Here is a 22,725-nt window from a genome sequence, read left to right as displayed (position 1 = left end):
CCAACATGGAAGGCCAGACAGTTTTTTACCTCAGCAGGACAGTCAATTAAGAATGATGCAGCGGTGCAGTCTCACGGAGGCCCTACTTCTACCTGACAAGGTGGAAAGCTCACACCAATTCCTACACCAGAGAAGCAAGAGGCAACGTCATCACAGACCAAACAGCAAAGGCAGCAGCCCTCAAGCCGTGGAAGAACAGAAGAAAAGAAGAATTTGACTACACTTGGACTTTGATAAAATCTTGGACTTTGATAAAATCTTGGACTTTGATAAAAATTTGAACTTTGATATGCTAAAGACTTTACAGTTAAGAAAAAGACAAATGGACTAAAAAGGGACGGCGTATGGTGAACAGTCAACAGAACTTGCTTACCATAGTCCCTGTGCCCCATGATGGCCCAGCTGACGCACGAAAAGACGCACCTCTCAAAGCAGTAATGATGTCTATGCTTGAACAAGGACGGGTGGCTCCTTGGTTTTCTGTAGCTGCTGCATCATTTGTCCAATTTTGCATGATCTTTGCCATAAGCAACAGGGCAGAAGTAAATTTGCCACATCACACTTGCCGGGGCCACTCTACCCATTTCGGGGATTGCAAATTGGCTACACTCAGCTCCCACTTGTTGGGAAGCATGAATATGTGCTTGTTGTTGATTTCTTTTCAGGTTGGAGACCTACCCTGTTACCAAAGTAAATAAGTAGGTAACCGCACAGAAGCTCATGAATGAGGTAATCTGCAGATACGGGGTACCGGAAGTGATTGAGTCAAACAAAGGTACAAACTTCACAGGTGAAATAATGCAACACATTATGTCTGCTTTGGGTATATTTCAGGCTTCTCACACACCCTACCATCCGCGGAGTAGGGGGAAAGTAGATACAAAAGACAATGGAGGAAATGGGTAAATTTTGAATTGAGTGTCTTCTATTAGTTTTTCTTTTTCCTAGGAGGATACATGCCAAAGTAGCAGAGTTTGGGGAATGATTTTCTTGTTAATTTTGTCATAGGCCTCCCCAAGGAATTGTTAGTAATCCATTCTGTAGTCTCTGCTTTTCTCCCAGGTCCTACAGATGAGTGTCACAATCTGAAACCAGGTGACAGGGTCTATGTGAAAAAGTTTGAGAGAAAAACCCGGTTTGAATGTCCTTACCAGATGTTGTTCACCACCCCAACTGCAGTCAAGCTCGAAGGAAAGCCCACTTGGATCCACACTTCGCACTGAAAAAACTAATGATCCTGCATATCCTTTACATGCTATAATGTGGTACAATTCCTCTAACACACACCTTTGACTACTGTACACTAGCCCCCTGTTTCAGAACAAATTAATACAATCAACAAGAGTACACTGAGGGTGAGAATCCAACACCGCATTGTGCTAAGAGAGACATTGACGCTCCAGGTGGTAACTTTGATCCACATGTATACATAGATGCAATAGGAGTGCCAAGGGGGGTGCCAGATGAATTTAATTCTAGAGATCAGGGTAAAGCAGGTTTTGAGTCCTTATTTGCTTTTGTCACTGTTAATAATAATGTAGGTTGGATGAATTATATCTATTACAATCAGCAGAGGTTTGTAAACTACACCAGAGATGCTTTACAAGGGTTAGCTGACCAGTTAGGGCCCACTGCATCCATGGCGTTCCAAAATAGAGTGGCCGTGGATATGATTTTAGCAGAAAGAGGTGGCGTATGTAATTTCCTGTTTGTGTATTATCCCTTTAATGACACCAAAATTTCCCTTGTTTGAAAAAGATGAAGAGCCAGTTCCGATAATGCCAACCACGTACGTTACCAGAAGAATGGAGAGATGGACTAGTACTGCGCCGCCCCGGTCTCATAAGATGGACTGTCAGTGGACTTCCCATTTGCCTAGAGATAGTGCAGAAGACCTTAGGTTCCGGCGAGGGCACACCCTGCGGGGTGTTAACTCGTACAGATAGAGGGTATGGATGCCCGGAAATAAGCCCAGGGAATCCATGGCCTCCTTCTGAGGTGAGGTAGGGATCCCTCCCTCTTAGGAGTAGGGACTTACGGGCAGTGGAGAAACCCTGACGCAAGGGAGAGACGACCGAGGAAGAGTGCAAAGTCTGATGCTTGATCTCCATATTAAGTTTTTTAGGGGGGTTTGTGAGGGTATATATATATATATATATATATATATATATATATATATATATATATATTGCCATATGTTCTTTATACTTTTATACCTATATGCAAGTTTTATTCAATTCCAAATGAGAAAAAACTTATATGTCGCCTTACATCAGATATTCCAAGAGGCCTTGCCAGGCGAAGACAAAAACGTATCTTGAACAAAATGTATCTTAAACACAGCAAAGAAGAACCAGACATGAAGGCCGCATTTACTTGGCCGTTTTCCCAGAAGTGCCGTATCAAGATGTTCCACTATGTACATAATTTTCACTGTCTTAGGCCGGAAATCCGGACTTCCCATATATGGAGAATGCATGCTTGGCCGCTTTCTTAGAATTGAGTGGGTGATTCTTTGCACTGGAGTTAATTAAATACGTGATTTTCTGTACATAAGCCAGAGGCGCCTCACTGTCTCAGGCCGGAAATCTGGACTGCCCATATATGGTTATAAGCCCATCACCCCTTGATGGGGATGGGACAAAGGGTATAAGATCTCATGTAATCTGTAATAAAACACAGCCGAGAACCATGTACCGTGTGAGAAACTATACCAGACCTCCGTGTGGTGTTTTCTTCTTATCGCCGGCAGCGGGCAAGTGGGGTGGGCCCGATTGGTGCTGTACTTAGAAATATTACATGACAGTGTGAATCACCTCAAAACATCAGAAAGTCATAGAAACACCACAGAAACGGATAGGAAACAGCAGTGGCAGCATGCATGTCTGCATCTGAGGCTCCCAGGTCCCACTATTAAGCCAAATTGTGGGCAAGAGCCTGGCGGTCACCCCCTAACAATTTACTTGGGCCAGACCATAATCACCAAAGCACACGTGCTGGCATATCTTAGCTAAGCATCACACTAGGTGCAACCAAGGCCATTCCACGCCTACGGGTGACACCACTGCCTCTTCTCCAGTGTTACATGCTGGCATTGCTGTCCAATCCCCTGTACGAGCCTGCGTCCACAGCGTACTCAAATGCCACACGGTCACTTAATAGCCACACCACCCTCATGTCTATTCATAAGTGCATATTGCATAAGGAGAAACAGGAGACCCTCTTTGAAATCGTGGGCGACAATGCTGAGGAGAATTGCTGATAAATTAACGTACCATCATAATTCCAATCCCATGCCACCTCCGTCACAAAATTTCATAAGCCAAAAACGTGGCCATAATGCAGACTCAGATGCCAGTACCTCTACAGATCTCCACAATTCTGCAATGCATTGCAAAACCAAAGATTGGTTTGAAGCAGGAGGTGTCACAAAAGTTGCCACCACAGGTCTACAGTGAAACTGTCAATGTCTCATGAAATCAGTTACACTTCCTTTGATTGCTACGAGGACCGGGTGATCCATGCGTAAATTTGAGTGGCCAAAGCAGGACCCCACTTTGGGCAGCAGATCTGGAGCAGATTCTACATACCGACCAGTGCTTACCCCCAGGGATGCGTGCGTTTATCAGGCCTAAACCAATCCGACTGTTTACCACTCAGGGCATTATACATCTCCTGACATCCAAAAACAGGCAGTGTACAATGAGTTGTCCTGTTATACAGCCGGGATACTTGCGAATGCTTTGTGCGCGCACTAATGGTCCCAGGCAGCCAAACCGCTGATGCACACAATGAGAGGAGTTGTAGTCCTAGAAAGGACTGTTGAGTTCCAATTATTCCCTTGCCACCTCCGTCACACAATTGTCAGGAGCCACCAACGTGGCAATAAAGCAGACTTGGATGTTAGTACTTCTAACCATCTGCACAATTCAGCAACCCATTCTAAAACAAAAGATTGGTTTGAAGCAGGAGGTGTTGCAAAAGTAGCCACCACAGGTATACAGTGACCCTGTGAAAGTCTCATTAAATCAGTTACGGTTCCTTTGATCGCTCCATGGACAGCATGAAACATGAAGAAATTTGAGTGACCAAAGCGGGACTATTCATTCTGTGTACGTGTCAGATAGCTGAACACCGTGTTGGGAAACCTTTGCATACCAATAGTATAGGCGAAACCCTGAAACATTGGTGTACCAAGAGTATAGGCGACCCTCCAAAACATTTTTGTACCAAAAGTATAGGCGACCCCCTGAAACATTTGTTTACCAAGAGTATAGGCGAAACCCCTGAAAAATTTGCGTACAAAAAGTATTGGTGTAATCCCTGAAACATTTGTGTACCAAGAGTATAGGCGAACCCCTGAAACATTGGTGTTCCAAGAGTATCGGGGAAGCCCAGAAAAATTTGTTTGCTAAGAGTATAGGCAAAGCCCAGAAAAATGTGTTTACCCAGAGTGCAAGTGAAAGCCAGAAAATTATTTTAAACAGAGAGTTCTTACTTGCTTAACCCCTTAAGAACGAGGCTGTTTTGTACCTTAAGGACCAGACACTTTTTAGGGATTTTACCCATGTGGCGGTTTTACTGCTCTATTTTTTTTTCCTTTAGCTACCAAAATTATTTTTGCTGCGTTTTTTTTTTCCGTGACATATAGGACTATTTTTTTAATATCTTTTTCACTGCCTTTTTTTTCTGTTTTTTAGTTTTATTGGGGGTAAAATGCTAAAAAAAAATGATTTTTTTTTAACATTTATAGTTTTTTAAAAAATTATTTTATATTTACACTAAAATAAAGTATGGAAATGGGTTCCTCTATTTATTTCGGACGTTTTGATATATAGTATGTATGGTTTTGGTTTATAGGGCGCATACGGTGACGGTTTTTGTTGGCGTCTGCTTTGTGTTATTCTCTTTTTTATGTATGTTTTGTTGTTTTATTCTGTTGTGTTGTTTTACTTATGTATGTAATTGTGTTTTTTACTATCTGTGTCCCCCATGACGTCATATAAGACCTCTGGGGGACATTCACTTAACTTTATTTGACATTTTTCCACTGTAGCTGGGGCGTCCATAGGATCCCCAGTTGCAGGGGATAGCAACCCCTGTGGTGACATTAGTCACCTGCAGAGCTGCCAGGGTCTAGTCTGACCCTCCAGCTCTGCAGTAGCAGGGAATCCCGGGAGGTCACATGACCCCCCGAGGCTCCCGTAATGAAAGAACTTCTTACTTTCACTTTGCCCCGACAGTGTTCATTGAGCACTGTATATCGGGGAAGCAGAAGGCAGGAAGGGTTAAAAACCCCTCCTGCCTTCTGCTCCAGGTTATCAGCTGTCACTAACAGCTGATAACCTGTTCCTGCCTCTGACTGATTGCAGAGCCAGGAGGCTTAGAGCACCACCGTATTTTTACGATCGGTGGTCCTTTAAGCCCAGCACCAGCCGCCGTATATATACAGTGGCTGGTCGTAAATGGGTTAATAAGAGCTTGGAGGCAGCCCTCCGAAAAAATTAGTTTTTACAGAGCCTTTTGGCCCTCAGAAAAATTGGCTGTTCAGCGTGATGACATGCTGGTTTAGGAGGAGGAGGAAGATCAGAGAGGGATAGACCCAGCTACTTCTCCCTTTTTTGTGGTGATAGAGGGTGCATGGTTCTCCTGTTCCAGCTTAAACAATATTTATGTTCCGCTGCTTTCCACCGGTGGAGAAGAGAGGTCAGGGGAAATCCAGGCTTGGTTCATCTTAATGAGTGTAAGCCTGTCGGCGCTCTCAGTTGACAGGTGGGTACGCTTATCTGTGATAATCCTCCCAGCAGCACTAAACATCCTCTCTGTTAAGATGCTAGCGTAAGGCAGGCCAGCACCTCCAAGGTGTACAGCGCAAGTTCGTACCACATGTGAGCATGGGTACCCTCTGTAGTGCGGGCAGCAGTCTCTTCCCCCACTTCTCCTCCTCCTCCTCTCCCACCTCCTCCTCCAATACGCGCGGAGAAACAAACGTGAGGCTGGTCTGGCTATCAAGCAACGTATTGTCATCCCTCATCTCCTGTTCTATTCTCAAAGCGTCGGCCTTAATGCCTTGCAGCGACCTTCTCAGCAGGCAAAGCAGCGGGATGGTTACGCTAATAATGGCCGCATCGCCGCTCACCATTTGTGTAGACTCCTTAAAGTTTTCTAAGACATCTCAGGTGTCAGACATCCATGCCCACTCCTCTGTGAAGAACTGTGAAGGCTGACTACCACTCCGACGGCCATGTTGCAGCTGGTATTCTACAATGGCTCTACACTGCTTGTAAAGCCTGGCCAACATGTGGAACGTAGAATTCCAGTGCGTGAGCACGTCGCACAACAGTCGGTGTACTGGTAATTGGAAGCGATGCTATAGTGTCCTGAGGGTGGCAGCATCTATGGTGGACTTTCTGAAATGTGCACATACCCAACGCACCTTGCTGAGCAGGTCAGACAAATGGGGGTAATTTTTAAGAAAGTGCTGAACCACCAGATTGGACTCGTTGGCCAGGCATGGCACGTGTGTTAGTCTGCCAAGCTGCAGAGCCGCCACCCATGACCATGCCTGGTTGGAGGTTCATCGGTGTAAGCCACAGATCTGTCTGCTTTGTCAAACCAACAGCTCTTGGGCGGTGTGCATCTTGTCACCTAAGCTCAGGAGTTTCAGCACAGCCTGCTTACACTTCCCCACGGCAGTGCTGCAGCGCCTCGAGCTAGCCACTGAAGGCGACGTGCTCACACATGGTAAACGAGAGGTAGAGGTGGTGGAGGAGTGAGGTGTTTGGAGGAGGTGGCATAATAAGCTGGAGAAACCATGAACGAGGTAGGACCCGCAATCCTCGGTGTGGGTAGCACGCGAACGGACACAGGGTCAGACTCAGTCCCAGCCTCCACCAAGTTCACCCAATGTGACGTCAGGGAGATGTAGTGTCCCTGCCCATCAGCACTTGTCCACGTGTCAGTGGTTAAGTGGACCTTCCCAGAAATCGCTTTGGTGAGGGCACGGTTTATGTTCCGTGAGACGTGCTGGTGTATGGCGAGGATGGTGCAGTGGGAAAAATAGTGGCGACTGGGGACCAAGTACTGAGGGACGGCCGCCGCCATTAGCTTGTGAAAAGCCTCCATTTCTACTAGTCTATATGATCTCCAGGCAGAGTAGTTTTGAAATATGCACATTTAAAGATTGTGTATGCGTGTATGCGTGTGGGTGGCCGCATATTTCAGCTTGCGTTCCAACGCTTGGGTTAGTAACAGCTGAACGCTGTGCTAGGACACGTTGGTGGAGGCAGTGGAGGACCATGGAGGTGAAGGTTTGGGTGCAGGCCAGGAGACGCTGGTGCCTGCGTCCTGGGAGGGGGATTGTATCTCTGTTCCAGGATGTGAGACGGGAAGAGGCAGTGGTGTGACCAGCAGGTGGTCAATGGCCTTCGTTCCACCCCATTGTGTGCTTAGCCATCATATACCTGCGCATGCTGGTGGTGGTCAGGCTGGTAGTGGTGGCTCCCCTGCTGATCTTGGTGCGGCACAGGTTGCACACCACTGTTCGTCGTTCGTTCGCTCTCTCAATACAAAACCTCCAGACCTTCAAACACAAGCCCTCTGCATGGAGACTTGTTGCGAGGAGCTGTTGTGGGTAACAATTGAGGGATTATTTGCTGTGGCCCTGCTTCTCCCTCTGCCCACCCCACTGCCTCTACCAACCTGTTCTGGTGCTGCACTTGCCTCCCCATCTGAAGCCCTGTCTTCAGTTGGCTCAGCAACCCAGGTGGGTCAGTCACCTCATCGTCCTCCAGCTCTTCCTCTGAATCCTCTGTGCGCTCCTCCCTCAGACTTACTGCCCTAACATCCACCTCGCTGACAGACAACTGTGTCTCATCATCTTCCAAAAAAAGCTCTTGAGACACTGCTTGGAAGTCCCCAGCCTCATCACCCTGACTCTGTGAAAATTCAAAATTTTGGGCATCGGTCACGACAAACTCCTCAGGTAGCTGATGAACTGTTCTTTCCGACTCAGGGCAGGGACCTGAGAGCAGTTCTTGGGAGTATGCCTGTTCAGAATCTCTCCTTTTCTTTTTCTCATTTTGTTCAGTCGGGGACATAGTACCCACCCAATAAGGGTCTTTTTTTGCATTTTGTTGGGATAGCTCTTTTGTTGTCACATTGGCACCATTCTAAGTTATTTTAGGAACTGCCCTATCATAACAAGCCCAACTGAGGCGCGCCTACTGCTTGTATGCAAAACTAATTAGCTGAGTGCCTGCAGGAGATATAAAGCAAGCAGGAGGAGCCAACTCTTTTGTTCTACTTAGTGTCCACCTCTGATCAGCAGTTGCTATATACCCACGTTGAAGCCGTGTCCCCCAATGAATTTTTACGGTGAGTACAAACAATTGAGTTTTTTCTCTCCTAAATTGCATGCATTCCTGAAAAAAAACTGCGGGGTCTAAATACTTATTACACACCTTAGTGAATATATTAAGGGGTGTATTTTTCAAAATAGGGTCATTTGTGGGGGTATCTATCATTCTGACACCTATGAGATTTTGCAAACTTGGCTTGGCGTAGGAAAACAAAATGTTCCTCAAAAGTTTTATAATAATCTAGCTTACCCGTCGCACGTTGTTGCGACGACAGACATACATACATTCGTTTTTATATATCTAGATAACAACCAATCACAGCGCAGCTTTCATGTTACCTCAGCTTTATAATATATAACAACCAATCACAGTGCAGCTTTCATGTTACCTCAGCAGTAAGAGAAATAACAACCAGAACAGCGCAACTTTTATTCTCCCTCAGCAATATAAAAAATAGCAACCAATCACAGCGCAGCATTCATTTTACCTCAGCGGTATAATATATAGCAACCAATCACAGCGCAGCTTTCATATAACCTCAGTAGTATAAGAAGTAGCAACCAATTACAGCACAGCTTTCATGTTGCCTCAGCAGTATAATATATAGAGCAACGAATCACAGCACAGCTATTCATGTTACCTCAGCAGTATAAGAAATAGCAACCAATCACTGCACAGCTTTCATGTTACCTCAGCAGTATAGGAAATAGCAACCAATCACAGCACAGCTTTCATGTTACCTCAGTATAAGAAATTGCAACCAATCACAGCACAGCTTTCATTTTACCTCAGCATTCTTAATATCCAGCAATTGTCTTGCGAAACGTTCGGCGGATGCATCATTTTGTAGTTGAACACGCATCCCGTTGCTCGTAATGCCTTTTGCTTTTGTGCTTGAGATGGAAATCAAACGATCTTTGTCTGGGGGGCATAACTGTCGACGACGCTCGCACGCGCGCCACCTATCATACGCTAGATGTACTATGCCAGTAATCTTCCCAGGAGTGTACTCAACAACTTCCCAAAGTTTCATGGCGATTGGATGAATGGTGTAGTAATGCATAAAGGACAGACAGACAGACAGACAGACATTCATTTTTATATATATAGATGACGTAAAATTTGGACGCTAATTCTTTGGTGCTTAGAATTGAATAATCAAGTTGGGACCCATTAACTTTTCCTATTTATGACATAATCAATGCTTGTGCCAAATTTCAAGTTTCTATGACATTGGGAAGTGAGAGAATTAGATTACATACGTGAAATTGGGACGCTAATTCTTTGGCGCTTAGATTTGAATAATTGAGTTGGGACCCTTTAACTATTCCTATTTATGACATAATCAATGCTCGTGCCAAATTACAGCGGGAAGTGAGAAAATTAGATTCCGTACGTAAAATTTGGACACTAATTCTTTGGCGCTTAGATTTGAATAATCGAGTTGGGACCCTTTAACTTTTCCTATTTATGACATAATCAATGCTCGTGCCAAATTTCAGATTTCTATGACATTCGGAAGTGAGAGAATTAGATACCGTACGTAAAATTTGGATGCTAATTGTTTTGCGCTTAGAACTTAATAATCGAGTTGGGACCCATTAACTTTTTCTATTTATGACATAATCAATGCTTGTGCCAAATTACAGCGGGAAGTGAGAGAATTAGATTCCGTACGTAAAATTTGGACGCTCTTTCTTTGGCGCTTAGATTTGAATAATCGAGTTGAGACCCTTTAACTTTTCCTATTTATGACATAATCAATGTTCCTGCCAAATTTCAAGTTTCTACGACATTGGGAGGGTGGGGCGTAACAGTCGACGACGCTCGCACGTGCGCCACCTATCGTAGGATAGTTGTACTATGCCAGTAATCTTCCCAGCAGTGTACTCAACAACTTTCCAAAGTTTCATGGAGATCGGATGAATGGTGTAGTAGCGCAGAAAGGACAAACAGACACACAGACATACATTCAATTTTATATATATAGATGTTAAATCTGAATGTCTCTAAGGGTGACTATCCACTAGAGTTTTTTTTCCGCTGTGAATTTGCTGCATTTTTTTTCCAGATATATATGGGACTTTCTAATGTTAAAATAGCAACGCAGCAAAAACACAAAAACGTTAACTGCATTGTGATTTTAACATTAGAAAGTCCCATTGACATCTGGAAAAAAAAACAATGCAGCGAATCTGCAAGCGGAAAAAAAAACGCTAGTCGGTATTCACCCTTAAATTGTAAAAAAAAAACAAATAAATAAAGTTTTTTAAATGCGCTTCCAGAATAAAGTAAACACATGGAGAAATATATCTTATCAAAAATTGGGAGAGCATGTTTGCACATATTTGAGATATTGCAGTTGAAAAAAATGACAATTTTTTCCCAATTGTGGCACCTTTAATAAATATACACAAGTTATATACGTCTATTTTTACCACCAAAGTGAAGCACAATATGTGGCGAAAAAGCAATGTCAGAATCACTTGGATATGCAAAACCTTTACGGAGTTATTCTATATTACAGTGACACATGTTAGGTTTCCTACATTTTGCCTGGTCATTAAGGTACAAGTAGGCTTGGTCACTAAGGGGTTAAATTAAAGGTGCCCACACACCTTCAACAGCTGTTGGCCAAATGATCATCCTGTCCCTCAGCTCTGTTTGGCTTGGCTGGGTGTTTACGTCTTTAGGGGGGATAGGTCACAGCAATTCAAGCATTGAGCATCAAGGTCCCTGATGCTTTTTTCTCCAATCTCATCTGTCAGAGGAAGTTGAGCAGCCCACATAGAAATTAGAGATTTGTCTGGCCCAGCTGTAATAGGGGGATTGGATGACTAAACACTAATGTGTATGAGAGCCTTTACTGTGTACAATTACTACTATCACGGAGTATGTACATCGTACATATATCTCTGCCAACAGCTTGTGAATAAAGTGAATGTTAGGAGAGGGAGAACATCATTAGCAGTGCAATATAATGGCAGTAGGTACACAACACTGGTGAATGTGCCAACGATCAACTATTCACAGTACAGTTGGGCATACATATCAGTTATACCATAAGATGTTTATGGGCACTTGCATTTTGCACTTACCAGGTGACTGTACTTATAATTTATCTCTGCAGATTGACAGTTCCTGGTGAGGCGTAGATCATGTAGAGCCTGAGCCAATATGTACACAGCTTTATAGACTCGGTCGGAGAGACCAGGGTCTTGGAAGTTATAAAAGTTTGTGACCCTTTCTGTGCCAGTACAGTTATGAAGAGATTTCTTGTATGCAAACTGATGTAATTCATTCATTCGGGAATCTCTTGATAGACAGTGGACATTTACCAGCCAAATATGAGCCAGTAACATGTCTTCTGGATGATTTACAGTCTGGAAACTTTCATAGAAGCTGCTCATATCTGGAAGAGGCAGCCGAGTAGGGTGGATAGCCAAACTCCCATTTAATTCTTCTCTGTGATGTTCCATAAAAGCTGCTATTAAAGCAAATGGAGGACCGAAGACCAGAGTCTTATCCCGCAACACAATTCGTAATGCGTGTAACCAATCTGCAAGGTATACAGAATACGTCCCACAGAGTATGATAACCTGGGCTGATGACTTGCTGATGATCTCCATGTTTTTTCTTTCTATCTCATGTATAGCATTTAAGCTCACACGCTTTACTTTTATGGTGTAGGCCACACAGATTTCATTCATGGTCAGATATTGTGTCAAAATCTGAATCTCCTCATTACCACTGTCATCATCTGAACATACAATCCCAACCCATGTCCATCTAAAGAACTTCATTATCTTGGATAACACCAAACAACTGATCTGGGCACTTTGACTGGTCCTATAGAAAGTTGGGTAGCGATGTCGATCATTTAAAACAGAACTTGTTGCCCCATAACTGATCTATAAAGAGTAATGATATAAAACAAGTATTAATGCCAAATAAACAGCCTAGAATCTAATGGAAAACCAAAAGAAATAGAAATGATTGCTGGTATGAAATAGCAGCCTAGCCCACACATAGGGCAGAACCTCCGCTCTTGGACTCTAACTGCAGATGGAAGAAACAGTAAATGAAGTCCATACATTTCTGCACTGATAATAAAATGTGGTCTGGTTGCATCTAAGTTACAATTATAGCCAGACACAATGGGGAACATTTTCTGCAAGGGCCGTTTGCACAAAAATGTCGTGACTTTTAAGCCTTCTGCGTCAGCCCTGCAACCTTCTTTGAAAAGTGGGTGCAGCTTGTTTGGAGGGTGTACCAAGAAACTTATGAATAATTTAACCCAGACACTGGCCTAAGTTATGCCAGAAATGTGGGCCTGTTGGGGACAGGCATACATTTCTGTCGAGGCACACAGAGGATGGGAGTATGCACTGAGTGCCTAAAGAAGCCTGTGTCTCTTGATGTATTCAGCGCACCGTCCGCACGAGAAACTGTAACAGGGCCCCATAACTATAATGCTTTATTTATAGTATTGGGCTTTCTATATTGCCTTATGGCCCCCTAATGCTCCTTGGCCTAGGTGCAACTGCATCCCCTATAGTTATGCCCCTGCCTATAGTCCACCATCAGGGCTACAGGTCACGTCTCATCTTTTATTATTTTTAAATCCTATTTATCTAGATCCTGGACACAGGGCATACGTTAAGGAGTTGGGACGACAAGATGCTGGCTTGTCACGGCGGCACTTACCACGCTCCCTTCCAGAGGACTGCATGTAGCCACAGCCAGGGCACTGCTGGGCTTCTTCCGGACACTCCTTGGAAAGGGATGCCCAATAAACATAGCGAACAGTGATTGAGGTGTTGTCATGGGTGACACTACTTTTCCGTTACACACTGGAATGACCTTTGGCAGAGAATAAATGAGCCACAGACAGATATAATGTACCTCAGGTCCATGGGAACAGTCAGGGCTTGGCGAAACTTTACTTGAAATGAACTTCCATCAGTACAAGGCAAAAAAAAATATTCCAAGTGCAAGCATTAAGACAGACTTGAGTAGAAGTACCTCCACACAGCGATCCCAGACTTCAGAACACCTGTGTGTTAACAATTGAAGATGTGTACCTCCACCCAGTGGTCCCAGACTTCAGGACGCTCAGGTGTGAACAATTGAAGAAGAGTAGCTCTACGTGGTGATCCCAGACTTTAGGAGGCTCATGTAGGAAGTTCAGAAATAACTAGAGTACCTCTGCACTGGGCCTTGGACAATTAGTCTCATGTTCAGCTCATGCTTTCTCTCTCTTTGGGGATCACTCCTCTAGCATTCATGGTCCTTTCACAATGGGAAACCTCTCCTCCTCTTCCATCTTCACCACATTAGGGTTAAAGGTACCCCCATGTTGCTCTGTGCTTTCCTCTCCTAGACTAGGAAGATGAACCCTGAATGGAACTAACTTTCCCGCTCGCAATCACACACATTTATAATCTCAGACACACCATGTGACAGGACATAAATTGCTACTTTTAAGGGGCAGTCATATCCCAGTCTCATGCAAACAGTTAACCCATCACGTGCTGCAGCTGTGCAATACACATAGCACGATGACTTGACAGTTTTTGCACAGTACATCAACATTAGACATAGCAAATATGATATTCATGGAGGGGGCAGGAAAGCATATGCTGTGCCACTACACAAGAACTTAAGCTTCATACAGCCAGGTGTTATGCTTCCATCTACTATTTAGCTTAGCTAACGTGGTCCTAGCCCTCTAGGTCCAGGAACAGCCTTAGCTGCGTAACCTGGTTGTTCTAAGCTAGCCTAGAAATGATTTTAGGGTGCGAGTACTCCTCAAAGGGACTTAGTTTTTGTGGTTATACTAACTACAAGGTGAAGGTTGATATAGAGCAGACATTGAGAAATGGGGTTCTAACATAGATAGTTTATTATCCCACCTCTCCCTCAGAGATTAATTTGAAAACCCAGTTATTTCTTCCTCTTTACTTCCTAACCTAGTCTCTGTATGACTATATTATTAGCCGAAGGTTGAGAAAACTCTCACTATCTAACTGCCTATTAGGACCGAGTATTCATACAACCCCTTAGGTCGGGTCCTGTTACATATAGATCCTATAGTTGATTCCTCCCAAAATCTGGGAAGTTTTCATTGCCTTTTTCTCTATTGAGAGAATAGGTTCTGTAGGTTCCTGATGAGCTGTTGTTATGGTGAAACACGTCAAACCATGAACCAACGTGTACTAAATAGAGATGAGCGAGCACCAAAATGCTCGAGTGCTCATTACTCGAGTCAAACTTCCCGCGATGCTCGAGGGTTCGTTTCGAGTAACGAACCCCATTAAAGTCAATGGGCGACTCGAGCATTTTTGTATATCGCCGATGCTCACTAAGGTTTTCATTTGTGAAAATCTGGGAAATTCACGAAAGTGATGGGAACGACACAGAAACAGATAGGGCAGGCAAGGGGCTACATGTTGGGCTGCATCTCAAGTTCCCAGGTCCCACTATTAAGCCACAATAGCGACAAGAGTGCCCCCCGCCCCCCCCCCCCCCCGCATTGTCAGCATAAAGATCGTTCTCCTCTGCCACAGCTGAATGAGCTGCCTCTGATTGGTCACAGCCTCACCAATCAGAGGCAGCTCTTACTCACACCCATTCATGAATTCATGAATGGGTGAGTGAGTGCTGCCTCTGATTGACAGCTGAGAGCTGCCCCTGATTGGTCCCTGCGCTGAGCCAATCAGAGGCAGCACTCACCCATTCATGAATTCATGAATGGGTGTGAGTGAGAGCTGCCTCTGATTGGTGAGGCTGTGACCAATCAGAGGCAGCTCATTCAGCAGGCGGGGATTTTAAATCCCCGGCTGCTGAATACTACACAGAGCAGTTCAGGAGAACTGCCAGCCGAATGCGGCTGAACTCCGGCTGCAGTGGAAAGGTGAGTATACATTTTATTTTTTTTTTTTACACATTTTAGGATGATTTTCAGGTAAGGGCTTATATTTTTAAGCCCTTCCCAAAAATTCATCCTGAGATCGCCCGCAGCCCATTGCTTTCCAGAGCATCTCGAGCACCCTAATACTCGAACGAGCATCAAGCTCGGACGAGTATGCTCGCTCATCTCTAGTACTAAACCATGAATGAATTCACTCTGTAAAGTAAAAATCATTCTAGGTTACATTTGAAAATCACAAATCAACTTACTGTTTAATCCAAGGATCATATTTTAGATCTGTGTTGAATGAATGAAGGCAGTAAGACAATCCTGGCTCTGTCATTCTCAGTGTACTAACCTTACATTGTAACCCATTTACTGGTTGGCATACCTTAAATCAGATCTCTTTCCTTTTACCAATCTTTGCTTTATGGGTCATTGTGTTCTGTATACTTTATAGGGATTCCTTCATCTTGGATACCAACATGGGTTTGTCTATGTAGTTTTATGTAATGTGTATGTCTCAAAGTTTACAGCCCTGCACTTTCCAAACTTCATGTGTGGGTACTACTCAGCTTCTGTATGTGTTTTCAGCCTGAATTTTTTAATAGTTTGACTACAATTTAGTTTTAAATATGTCTATTCTGCGATGGGCTGTAGCTACAAATAAGATTTACACAATATTGAGAAATGCTGGGCCATTTATCCTTGAAAATGTTTTACAGCTTATCATTATTTCTGGGATGCCTTGTGTGAGCATCCCTCTTCAGTTGATGTCCCAGCATCTCTATAACATTAAGGCCAGGATTGACTTTGCCATTCTAAAACATTTTTTTTTTACCACCATTGTTTATGTTATCACTTGTGTACTTTGGATCCTTGTCTTGTTGCATCACCCTTCAGTTTGATCATTGTTTCCTCTGTGATCACATGCCAAAGCCACCAAAACCATGAAACCCCTCCATCATAGCCCTAAATCATGATACTTCCTCCACTGTAGCCCCAAACTATAGTAGAAAGTGAGGTCCACGGCAGTTTAAGTTGATGCATAAAAACGTATTTTATTCCTCCATGTAGATCGTCGCAATCTACATGGGGGACTAAAATACAAAGATTTTATGCATCAACTTATGCTGCTGTGGACTTCACTTTCTACTATATGCTGTTTATGTGGAACTGAGATCTGGGATGCCGATTCCGTGGCATTGCATGGGATTTTGGTCCTGCCTTTGTGGATGTTGAGTGAGTGCTGCCTGAAAAAACCTTTTGCTTCTATCATAGCCCCAAACCATGATGCTCCTTCCACTATTTGCTCCAAACCATGATCCGCCTTCCACAAGGCTCCACTGTTGGATGAGGTTTTGGTGTTGGTGTTGAGTGCTCTCTTTTCCTTCAAATATAACATTGTGCATTTGTACAAAAAGGTCCACTTTTGTTTCATCTTCCCAAATCGATGTAACTTTTTATCAAGTCTTAATAATGATTGGGAATAGGAAACCAAACCAGAAAAACAGCAGCTGTCTGTGGATGGTTTCCTGCCTTGGTTTTCTATTCCCAATTATTGTTAAGACTTGTGAAAAAGTCCCGTTAATTTGAAGGAATGCCGCCCTCCAATAGGTGGCGCTGCAGAGGTATTTTTCCATATTCCTTATTTGGAAAATGGCATACTCAGTATAGACGTCATGGGTATCCTTATAATAACAAGGTATCACTGAAAGGATAATCAAACTACTAACGACCACTTGTCTGTGAGTATGTATATGGGTAGGGGTGTGGGAATGCAGGAATTGCACTTGAGCAGATGGGTTTTATTTCACAGTCTTATCTAACACAGACAACCTCCTCTTCATCATACACTAATCTATTACATGGACGACCTCCTCCTCCTGAAATACTAATCTATTACACAGACCTCCTGCTCCTCCGATATCTTACACAGACAACCTCCTCCTCTGCTCCAACTACCACACAGCTTCCCACTAGCACTGAGCCACTATGTACCACACAGAAATGAGTCCAGCACCCACTCTTATGAAAGCTGTCTGAAAGGAAGTCTGTGTTACCCATAGGCACCATTCACAGTGCAGCTTTCATTTTACCTCAGCGGTATAAGAAATAGCCATTGGCAACAAAAATTACAGGAGAAGTCAGTGAGTATAAAAAGAAATACACAGGCAACGCCGGGTAATCAGCTAGTAGGTGACAAACCATCAGATGCCGTATCAATAGTTTGTGTTAAATGTCATATAGTTTAAGCTTTGGTTGTATTGTTGTTATTAGGCCAAGATCAATAGACCTTACAAGCATCCGTTGTGGTACCCATCTAGTGACGTGATGAGCGATAAACTCTTTTTATAACATCCATTAATTGACTCGTCTTTTGTAACAACCATTATTTGACCCTACGCATGTTTCAACCAAACTATCAGCGGTCCTATATCGGAAAGTACCAGTTTCTTTTTTGGTTCATTGATCCTTGGTACCTCATATCCTACTAGGAGTGGCCGTTCAGTGACAGTAATGTGGATGTAACAATTATAATACTAGCATAAAATGGATACGTAGAACTCAAATCTGATGTAAATGATGTAACAGGGAATCACCCTGCAGCTCAAAATATATGAGGAATACTAAATAGTGCTAAGATCGGGTGTAGGAATGCGGGGGTTAGACCTAGAAGTTCATTGCATTTTGTGCTTATGGTTATAAATGTTACATCCACATATAGGACCCCTGATGATACCATTAACGTGGTTGCAATGTGCGTAGTGTCAAACAACGGTTGTTATAAAAAGAGTTTATCGCTCATCACGTCACTAGATGGGTACCACAACGGATGCGTGTAAGGTCTATTGATAGTGGCCTAAGAACAACAATACAACCAAAGCTTAAGCTTTAGGACATTTAACACGAACTATTGATACGGCATCTGATGGTTCATCCCCGATGAGGTCGCATTCGCATGGTGGCATTTGCCAATAAACAGTGTGCTCTCACCTCCACGATCAATCATTATGATGCCAAGGGCCTGTGTCTGCAACACACATGATTTAATAAATGAAGGATCGTGGTGTGTATTACACAAATTATCAGATTTTGTGCTTGGAAACCCATTAGAGGCCATTTTTGTATACGCCTATGGGGATAACCAACTACAAAAGGAGATCCAGCCATTTCATGGTGCGTTCCCCCCGTCCTCCCTTCTTTTGTGTCGTTTTTGGTTTTGTGTTTTTGAGTTTATGCTTTGCTTCATATTAATGTCATCACTGTTAGCTATGAGCAGTTCCTGATTTTTAATTCTAAGTATTAAAAGTCATATTTTATCATTATCCTTTCAGTGATACCGACCTATGCAGCTAAGATCCGAGTCTCAATGATCAATGAGAACCAGAAACATGTTTTTCTGACAGAGCTAAGGACATGAGGATGCCACCTACCTGTGAGTATGGGTATATGGCGAGTATTTGAGCCATGGACACCGTAGATACTGAACCCAGGTCTCCAATAAATCCGACTACATTCCTCTGCTCTCTACAACAATAATTGGGGACGGTCCTTCCGGGTCCTGATAAAATCTGTAGGACACTTCTCACAGATTTCTTGCTTTCGGAGCACGAGTCATATACATGATATCCCAGAGAGATGTTGGGTAGAATTGTCTGATCTCGGTTAATTTCCTCAATAGCGAAACGGAAAGTCAGAAGATACCTGTAGTACTGAGGCACGGGTCTATGGAGATGAGATAAAGTGGTAGGAGATGAATGGAGGTCGTGTTGGCGACCATCTGATCAGTAAGTATTAACCCTACTGATATTTTTACCATTTTGATATTTTTATGTTCTATTGTGGAAAAACCTTCATGACAACTATGGATTCTAGATTTTCAGGAAATCAGATGGCTAAGGTTGTGTAGTTTTTATGGTGTGTAAAGATACACTGTGTGATGAAATGTTGCAGAAGGTTAGTCGCTGCATGTATTTTTAAGAATACTCCGCCATGTTTTAACGTATGATGTTCATGAAACTGTAATAGACGGAAGAACTCATACCCTTTTGTTTTATGCCATGTTGCCTGAGGGAATTCTTGAAGTTTCTGTACTGATTGTTTGTATCACGTTGGCAATTATCTGTTTTTGTTGGCTTTGCTATAACATCACCAAAAGTTCCCTGAGAGGCAAAGTGTGGTCTCCCCTGAACCCTCCGAAGTAATCTGTGTGATTGCTGGAAGATGCTGTAAAACTGTTCCAGGACAAGGAAGACTGTGTGTCCTCCTATAAAGTACTGTGTGATATAGTGTCCTGTATACTTCGTGAAGAATAGTGAGCATATGAAGATGGGGGCAGAACAGTCTAAAACTTATCTTACCCTTATCGAGATAATAAGAGAGAGGGCGGGGTAGGATATCAGTAAATAAGCCTATAAAATATACAGACAAATAGGACTTAAAAAGGCGGGAACTTTCAATTATGAATTTTGGTCCCAATTTAAAAATAAAAATATTAAAATGCTACGTGACTTAAAGCTAGAAAAAGGTATCGAGGCCATAATAGACTTATCTAGGAAAGCCCAAGACGAACACTGGGACACGGAGGCCAGGGAAGGCATAGTTGTTCATTGTCCTCTGGCCCCTCCACCAACCCCGTCAATTCCTACGGGTCTTTATCCAAACCTTGCAGAAGAGCTTCCACCTGCCTACCCAACTCCCGCATCTTCTACGGCTCCCCCAGCACCGGACAATAATCCTTTCAGGGGTCCAGCTTGGGATTGTTCCAGATGCAGGCAGCAGAATCCCTGCTATCTGGAAGATTGTCTTGCTTGTGGGGGCCCCAGACCCCATGGACAATGTGTCCCCGGCAATAGGCCCCCTTCTAATGTTACCCACCAAATGTTCCCTGTAACCTCCACCACTACCACGGGAAAAGGGGTCACGGCTAACGTAGATGTTACTACGGCCGAAGAAGGAGCTGCAGGGGGAGCGCCCCCCCCCCCTTCCTTTACACAGACTGAACAGACTAAAACTGTCTCGTCATGGCGTCCCTGGTCAGTCACGGACCAAATGGCCTTATGCCAACAGTTACCAGACCCAGAGACTGAACCAGCAGCCTTCCGTAGAAAAATAGAAGTAATACAGAAAAATTACAATGCCGCATGGACAGACATGGACTGTCTGACTAAATGTCCCGATGGGTTATATGCTAACATTTCCACCCATTGTAAACTGGACGGGCCGCCACGGGATACACGCACCCTTGACAGCGGCAGAGTATTCTTAGACCACTTAAGTCCCTGGCTAGAAAAACAATCAAGAGACAGACAGGTAGCCTTAACCACCTGTAAGAAAGAGAAAAATGAGACTATTGATTGTTATTATGGGCGGCTAGAACAGTGTACCAGAGACATGAATCTACAAAATTGTCCTGATAACATACATGACACCTTGTTCACGGCATAAAAAAGAGCCTGGCCAACAAAATCAAAGCTTTACAAGAAAGCGGTGGGCTTCACCATGGATGATAAACGATCCGGTGGTGTGGCTGTTAAAAATTATACCATGGATGGTGATTGTTATTATGGGCGGCTAGAACAGTGTACCAGAGACATGAATCTACAAAATTGTCCTGATAACATACATGACACCTTATGCAAGGCATAAAAAAGAGCCTGGCCAACAAAATCAAAGCTTTACAAGAAAGCGGTGGGCTTCACCATGGATGATAAACGATCCGGTGGTGTGGCTGTTAAAAATTATACCATGGATGGTGACCGAGTACGCATAAGTGACCAGCCCCAACAGAGAGAGACCCGTAAATGCTTCAATTGCAGGAAACCCGGTCACCTGGCACGCAACTGTAGAGTCCCTAAACGCCCGCGAAATCAGCAGCCGCCCGTCGCCACACGCCAGCCACCAGACATGCCACCACCTCCGCCAGCCCCAGGAGGTTATGTAAATTATCAATTAAGGTCCGGCAATCCTGCCCCCATAGCCCTTATGGCAGCGGCTGAATGTGGAATACAGGTTTTTCAACCTCTAACTTTAGCGGGGGAGGAGGTGCTCTTTTTGATAGACGCTGGGGCTACTAAGTCTTGTATAAGTAGAAAGAAAGTTCAGGACCTTCAGCTACCATTATCTGACACTATACATGTGGCATTTGGTATTTCTGGCGATCCCACCCCGATGCGAGAGACGAAGACTGTGGAAGTCTGCTGTCAAGGGTCACGAGTCCTCACTCGCTTCCTGGTGTCACCTGCTGGGGATTGCATCATAGGAACCGATGTGATGGGACCCCTGGGGTGCTGCATACAGCTTCACCCTTCGGGTGAGGCTCATGTCAGCACCACTGCTGCCGACCACCAGGTATTCTGTCTCATGGCAGCAGACTTGGTCACTCCGCCTCCTTCTTGTGCTGTCTATATGTTAACCCCAGAAGATGCACAGGTTCTTTCAGCAGTTCCAGAGACTCTATGGGCAAGGGGGAAGATGGACTTGGGGCATCTCCAAGTACCCCCGGTCATGGTGTACCTCAAAGATGAGGAAAAAGCCCCCATGATTCGCCAGTATCCTCTTGCCATGGCACAAGAAGACGCAATAGCCTCCACCATCACAGAGTTATGTGCCTTGAATGCTTTAAAATCTTGTGTCTCCTCCGCTAACACGCCACTCTTCCCAGTGAAAAAGAAAGGAAAGAAGGGCGAGCCCGACACCTACTGTATGGTTCACGATTTAAGAGAAATTAACAAAGTAACTGCTTTAGAAACACCGTTGGTTTCCAACCCACATACTTTGTTGTCAACCGTACCTTCTGGAACTTGCTGGTATACAGTGGTGGATTTAGTAAACGCCTTCTTTTCAGTTCTATTGCACCCTGACTGTCAGTATTTGTTTGCATTTACATTCCGAGGGAAACAGTATTGTTGGACCGTCCTACCGCAAGGGGCGCAAAATAGCCCCAATCAGATGTATGATGTTAGTGCTTGATGCTTGGGCCGCCCCGCCTGGAGTGGTCCTCCTACAGTATGTTGATGACTTACTGCTCTGTGCACCGGACAGGTCTATATGCATAGATGCTTCCCTAAGCCTTCTTTGTTTCCTTGCAGATAGCGGGTGTAAAGCCAGTAAAGACAAATTGCAGTTTTGCAAATCTCATGTTGTGTTTCTTGGTCACTGCCTAGGTCCTGGTACAAAACACCTCACGCCAGAACGTACCAAGGTGGTGGAGGACATGCCACTCCCTACCTCACATGCTCAGTTGCAGACATTTCTGGAGTTAGTTTCATATTGTCGGCCGTGGATTCGCTCTGCCTCCATGACCATGCAGCCTCTGTATGACTGCCTGGGTTCCAAGCCATTTGCTTTGACCCCGGAAACCGAGTCAGCTTTCCGTCAGCTGAAAATACAGATTACCAGTGCTCCGGCACTGGGCCTGCCAGACTATGACAAACCCTTTCAAATGTT

At 44.1% G+C, this 22,725-nt stretch overlaps 1 protein-coding gene across 1 annotated transcript in view; it reads right to left on the bottom strand.

Annotated features, from left to right (window-relative positions):
• The window catches only part of LOC136592519 (vomeronasal type-2 receptor 26-like), a 70,741-nt gene that overhangs the window by 36,613 nt on the left and 11,403 nt on the right, over nucleotides 1–22,725 (bottom strand). Inside the window, exons 3-4 of the mRNA XM_066588604.1 lie at nucleotides 18,711–18,989; nucleotides 11,459–12,271 (exon numbers count right to left, since the gene is read on the bottom strand). Coding sequence (XP_066444701.1) covers nucleotides 11,459–12,271; nucleotides 18,711–18,989 — 1,092 coding nt within the window. The remainder of the gene's footprint in view (nucleotides 1–11,458; nucleotides 12,272–18,710; nucleotides 18,990–22,725) is intronic.

The sequence above is a fragment of the Eleutherodactylus coqui genome, chromosome 1 (assembly GCF_035609145.1).
Source record: "Eleutherodactylus coqui strain aEleCoq1 chromosome 1, aEleCoq1.hap1, whole genome shotgun sequence".
In the NCBI taxonomy this organism is placed as follows: domain Eukaryota; kingdom Metazoa; phylum Chordata; class Amphibia; order Anura; family Eleutherodactylidae; genus Eleutherodactylus; species Eleutherodactylus coqui.
The sequence above is the reverse complement of the archived record's forward strand: the minus strand, read 5'-3'. Positions and strand labels throughout refer to the sequence as shown.